This window comes from Pleurodeles waltl, chromosome 6 (genome assembly GCF_031143425.1).
Source record: "Pleurodeles waltl isolate 20211129_DDA chromosome 6, aPleWal1.hap1.20221129, whole genome shotgun sequence".
Classification (NCBI taxonomy): domain Eukaryota; kingdom Metazoa; phylum Chordata; class Amphibia; order Caudata; family Salamandridae; genus Pleurodeles; species Pleurodeles waltl.
In genome coordinates, this window is record NC_090445.1 from 380,361,579 (window position 1) to 380,368,128 (window position 6,550).

The 6,550-nt window shown below is 42.1% G+C and overlaps 1 protein-coding gene across 1 annotated transcript; it reads right to left on the bottom strand.

Annotated features, from left to right (window-relative positions):
- Window positions 1-715: 715 nt before the first annotated feature.
- Window positions 716-4,607, bottom strand: LOC138299770 (uncharacterized). Its single transcript, XM_069238312.1, has 2 exons — window positions 3,073-4,607; window positions 716-2,546 (listed from the first exon to the last, which is right to left on the bottom strand). Exons 1-2 carry the CDS (start codon window positions 4,215-4,217, stop codon window positions 2,435-2,437), a joined length of 1,257 nt encoding a protein of 418 aa, XP_069094413.1. The 5' UTR covers window positions 4,218-4,607; the 3' UTR covers window positions 716-2,434.
- Between the last annotated feature and the right edge of the window lie 1,943 nt (window positions 4,608-6,550).

Here is a 6,550-nt window from a genome sequence, read left to right on the forward strand (position 1 = left end):
GTCGAATGACGGCTCCCTTGAGCTAACGGGCTGACGAGCCTTGGTGAGGCACCTGCACACCAGAGTGGTACATAAACCTGAGAAGACGTTTGGTGGCATTTCAAGCAACCCCACAAAATATGCTGCTCTCTGCTGATGACGGGCGAAACCCAGAAACACGTGTCCAGAGATACACAGCACTTGCTGCACCTACTAAGGTGAAAGACTTTGATTACTTTTGTTAATGTGAAATGAATCTGACTGCATTTATCAAGATGCATTGGGGCCAACTTTTTGCTGGAGTGTGAGGCAGTGTGCTCCCTTTTTTTTTGCACTGTGTCGAATGACGGCTCCCTTGAGCTAACGGGCTGACGAGCCTTGGTGAGGCACCTGCACACCAGAGTGGTACATAAACCTGAGAAGACGTTTGGTGGCATTTCAAGCAACCCTACAAAATATGCTGCTCTCTGCTGATGACGGGCGAAACCCAGAAACACGTGTCCAGAGATACACAGCACTTGCTGCACCTACTAAGGTGAAAGACTTTGATTACTTTTGTTAATGTGAAATGAATCTGACTGCATTTATCAAGATGCATTGGGGCCAACTTTTTGCTGGAGTGTGAGGCAGTGTGCTCCCTTTTTTTTTGCACTGTGTCGAATGACGGCTCCCTTGAGCTAACGGGCTGACGAGCCTTGTGTAGTGCTTTCCTCTTATTTAGTTTCTAAGCACTAACATAACACAACAGAAATGCACTTCTGAGGTCAAAGAAGACTTTTATTGTTATTTTATTCTTCCCCAACCACAATGTTTATGAATGAATGACGAATTAGTAGCTTTCAAGTCCGCGTTAATCAAACAAAATATATCAGTTTGCAATATACACAGCAGGTTATATTTATAAGATATTGAATGCAAAGCAAAACAAATACTTCACCGTGTAGGAACTATTTACAGCTACATCTTTCTAAGGTCTGCAAGCTGAGACCCCTGTCAGCCGCGAGAAAGAGTGTCATCTACCCACACGGGATGCTGGCAACTGGCGCCAAGCTCCAGCACGAGGTCCGGCAGATTCGAATCTGACCCTCTGCAGCCTGTTACATTCGTTACAAAGGTGTGCCCCCTCCTCTCAGACCTGGGAAACTGAGCAAGCCTTTTGGAGACTGGCCAGGTCTCCAAGACTACTCCTGTTCCCAAGCTCAAGGGAAGAGAAACAACGCCCATGTACTCTCTTTTATCAGGTCTAGTCTACTGTGAGAGCAAAACATCTTGGTTCTCTGGTGCAAAAACACAGCTTGGAAAAATACAGAACTATTCTCAACTGCAATGTCTAACTCCACGTTAAAGGCAATGGGCAGCTAACCTAAATATCAAATGCAATGTCATGTTATGTCAAAGCCAATAGGCATCTAAGCTGAATACAAAATGCAATGTCTTATATCATGTCAAAGCCCATAGGCAGCTGAGCTGAATATAAAATGCAATGTATAATATCATGTCAAAGCCAATAGGCAGCGGAGCTGAATATCATGTCAAAGCCAATAGGCAGTTAAGCTGAATACAAAATGCAATATATAATATCATGTCAAAGCCCATAGGCAGAATATCTAATAGCATGTCAAAGTCAATAGGCAGCTAAATTGAATACATCATGTCAAAGTCAATAGGCATGCAATGTCAAAGCCAATAGGCGGCTAGACTGGATACAGCATGTCAAAGCCAATAGGCAGAATACAGAATGTAATGGCTAATGCAATGTCAAAGCCCATAGGCGGCTAAACTGAATACAGAAAGCAATGGCTAATGCCATGTCAAAGCCAATAGGCACAATACAGAATGTAATGACTAATGCAATGTCAAAGCCCATAGACGGCTAAACTGAATACAGAAAGTAATGGCTAATGCCATGTCAAAGCCAATAGGCGGCTCAACTGAACAAAACATACCATGTGCTACTGGTGAACATTGAGCAACTAATATGCGCAGTGGTGAAACACAAAGTCATTGGTCAAAACAAAACTCCATCAAATAGCAGGACATTCCGCCCTTTGACCAATGAATTTCTGTTTCACATATCTCATATTTCAAACAAACAAAAAAAAAACATTATCAGCAAATCAAATTTCAATGATCAAAGCAATCCCTGTAAAGCAATAGAAGTGAATTAACACATTGATTTCATAACCTTTCACATCAGATACATCTACATAGAAAAGACTGGGCAATTTTTTTTTTTTTTTTTTTTCTCTGATTGAGTCTCTAATTCAACAGTGTTAGCAATTTGATGTGGCATGAGTTCTGCTCATGTAAAGGTGCACGGTCCACCTGAAAGGTTTTCTGGAAGGTAAGCAAAAGTCAGAGTTCCATACGAGAGGGGAAAAAAAAAACACAGCAAACAAGTTGAACTTGAACTGAAGGCGCAGTTTGCGCAAAATGGATCCATGGTGCTGGCACTTTACTCAGCCAGGTTCAGGTTGGGGATTCGGTCCCTTCCCCGACCCCACACGCACACACCGGAAGGGGGACCACGCAGCACACTCAGGGACAGTGGCGAAACGTGGTAGGATCTGCAAAAGAAACAAGTATGACTTTTCTTGCAAATAACATTTTTCATTTAAACTGCACCCTTCCTCTTTCTTTCCCTGTTTTATAATCAGCAGGACGTTTTTGGGGCCCTTTGTTATATTCTCTGCAGGTTCTGGAGGGTCACTTGGGGCTTCAGCCCACACATCAGTACTGAGGTTTTTATCTGCTGCACCACAGCTTCCCTTTTCTTGCACTGTCAGAAGGGCTGGGGCAGACTCCTTCTTTACCAAACCTCCATTCACTGCATTTTTGCCAAATTGGGCCATTCTGTCTCCAATTTGTATGAATGAATCAGATTATTTTCTAGGTATCAGCATAATTTCGATTTTTCCTTGGTAATTTGCAGCAATCACTCTCCCTAAAACCTGATCAATTTGCCATTTCTGTTCTGGTAACTTTCCTCTCCCCAACTGCTCTGTGACTGCTTGCATGACAGATTGCTTTTGTGCGTGCTGCACAGTTTTTATCAAATCTAGGGGAATGGGCATCTCTCTCATCTCTGCCCACCTGTAAGTGGCTTTTTCACATTTCTGGTGCACCCACATAGCCATCCCCACTAAGGCAGAATTCTGGGTGAACACTTCTCTCTCTGCATTTTTCTCATTAACATCTGCAAGGTAATTGAACCAGTTAGGTGCTAAAACATTATCAAAGAACCAAAAATCAGCATAAAAATGACACATCTCACGTAGCTCTTGCTTTAAAATCTGACACACATTATACAACTCCATTCCTTCTCCTGTGCCAGAAAACAACATTTCAGTCAATGAATCATTAGTAAAACAAACATGCTTTTTATCTTCAGTAGACACGAATTCAAATGGTGCACACAATTTCATTGATAATTCTTTTACCTGTGGTACTCTAGCCCTGTCTTGCAAGTACCAGATCCATTGTATGATTCTAGCTAGGGGCACTATTTTCTTTCCTTGTTCATGATTTAAATGTACATAAGTATTTCCTTCTTGCACTGCGCAGAAACCTAAAGTCTGCATTATTTCATTTGCCAAATCACAAGCGCGCAGCTGCATATTATTTTTCACAGTGACCATGTACAAAAGTGTTAGGATTTCTCTCAAATGAGGGCTATTCTTTTTCCAAAAATCAAACAAGCTAATGAAACTCGGGGTGTCTTGCTCTAAAATCCTTCGTTTTACTTGTGCATTTTGCAACGGTAACTCGTAAATCACATTCTGACTCTCGTCCGTGTTATCAGTTAAGGAATGCATTTTGGCTGCCAAAAACCCTGGCTCACACGGAAACTCAGTGCAGCTCGGAGCTGTCTTAACCCCCTCATTACTGGAATGGGAAAAGAAAGATTCTTCAAAAACAGCCCTCTTATAACTTTCAGTCTTATTTTGAATTATTGTATCCTGGCTAATTTGCTCACGTAAATTCCTATTTTCATGTTCCAACTTCCTACATTTCTCCTGCATTTCTCTGTAAGCAGATAAAGGTATCCAGACCTTTCTGTCATCATTACTTCCAAAAGACACGTTTTCTACATATATACAACGGGAATTATTTCTCAAAACAACATCAGGCATTTTAGCTACACATGCATTTTCTTCTGTAATTCCCCAAACAGAAAACAATTCACAGTTTTTCTTAGCACCATCAGGCAGTTCATCAACACATGTATTCTCAGACATGGTCTGCCGTGCTACTGTGATTCTCCAAACAGAAAACAATTTCTGTAATTCTCCAAACAACAAAAAACAATTACACTTTTAAAGTGTGCACTTAGAAATCTACTAACTCGTCAAACCCCTTTAATCACCTCTTAATGACCGACGCCCCACTTCTGGTACCAATTGTAGTGCTTTCCTCTTATTTAGTTTCTAAGCACTAACATAACACAACAGAAATGCACTTCTGAGGTCAAAGAAGACTTTTATTGTTATTTTATTCTTCCCCAACCACAATGTTTATGAATGAATGACGAATTAGTAGCTTTCAAGTCCGCGTTAATCAAACAAAATATATCAGTTTGCAATATACACAGCAGGTTATATTTATAAGATATTGAATGCAAAGCAAAACAAATACTTCACCGTGTAGGAACTATTTACAGCTACATCTTTCTAAGGTCTGCAAGCTGAGACCCCTGTCAGCCGCGAGAAAGAATGTCATCTACCCACACGGGATGCTGGCAACTGGCGCCAAGCTCCAGCACGAGGTCCGGCAGATTCGAATCTGACCCTCTGCAGCCTGTTACATTCGTTACAAAGGTGTGCCCCCTCCTCTCAGACCTGGGAAACTGAGCAAGCCTTTTGGAGACTGGCCAGGTCTCCAAGACTACTCCTGTTCCCAAGCTCAAGGGAAGAGAAACAACGCCCATGTACTCTCTTTTATCAGGTCTAGTCTACTGTGAGAGCAAAACATCTTGGTTCTCTGGTGCAAAAACACAGCTTGGAAAAATACAGAACTATTCTCAACTGCAATGTCTAACTCCACGTTAAAGGCAATGGGCAGCTAACCTAAATATCAAATGCAATGTCATGTTATGTCAAAGCCAATAGGCATCTAAGCTGAATACAAAATGCAATGTCTTATATCATGTCAAAGCCCATAGGCAGCTGAGCTGAATATAAAATGCAATGTATAATATCATGTCAAAGCCAATAGGCAGCGGAGCTGAATATCATGTCAAAGCCAATAGGCAGTTAAGCTGAATACAAAATGCAATATATAATATCATGTCAAAGCCCATAGGCAGAATATCTAATAGCATGTCAAAGTCAATAGGCAGCTAAATTGAATACATCATGTCAAAGTCAATAGGCATGCAATGTCAAAGCCAATAGGCGGCTAGACTGGATACAGCATGTCAAAGCCAATAGGCAGAATACAGAATGTAATGGCTAATGCAATGTCAAAGCCCATAGGCGGCTAAACTGAATACAGAAAGCAATGGCTAATGCCATGTCAAAGCCAATAGGCACAATACAGAATGTAATGACTAATGCAATGTCAAAGCCCATAGACGGCTAAACTGAATACAGAAAGTAATGGCTAATGCCATGTCAAAGCCAATAGGCGGCTCAACTGAACAAAACATACCATGTGCTACTGGTGAACATTGAGCAACTAATATGCGCAGTGGTGAAACACAAAGTCATTGGTCAAAACAAAACTCCATCAAATAGCAGGACACCTTGGTGAGGCACCTGCACACCAGAGTGGTACATAAACCTGAGAAGACGTTTGGTGGCATTTCAAGCAACCCCACAAAATATGCTGCTCTCTGCTGATGACGGGCGAAACCCAGAAACACGTGTCCAGAGATACACAGCACTTGCTGCACCTACTAAGGTGAAAGACTTTGATTACTTTTGTTAATGTGAAATGAATCTGACTGCATTTATCAAGATGCATTGGGGCCAACTTTTTGCTGGAGTGTGAGGCAGTGTGCTCCCTTTTTTTTTTGCACTGTGTCGAATGACGGCTCCCTTGAGCTAACGGGCTGACGAGCCTTGGTGAGGCACCTGCACACCAGAGTGGTACATAAACCTGAGAAGACGTTTGGTGGCATTTCAAGCAACCCCACAAAATATGCTGCTCTCTGCTGATGACGGGCGAAACCCAGAAACACGTGTCCAGAGATACACAGCACTTGCTGCACCTACTAAGGTGAAAGACTTTGATTACTTTTGTTAATGTGAAATGAATCTGACTGCATTTATCAAGATGCATTGGGGCCAACTTTTTGCTGGAGTGTGAGGCAGTGTGCTCCCTTTTTTTTTGCACTGTGTCGAATGACGGCTCCCTTGAGCTAACGGGCTGACGAGCCTTGGTGAGGCACCTGCACACCAGAGTGGTACATAAACCTGAGAAGACGTTTGGTGGCATTTCAAGCAACCCCACAAAATATGCTGCTCTCTGCTGATGACGGGCGAAACCCAGAAACACGTGTCCAGAGATACACAGCACTTGCTGCACCTACTAAGGTGAAAGACTTTGATTACTTTTGTTAATGTGAAAT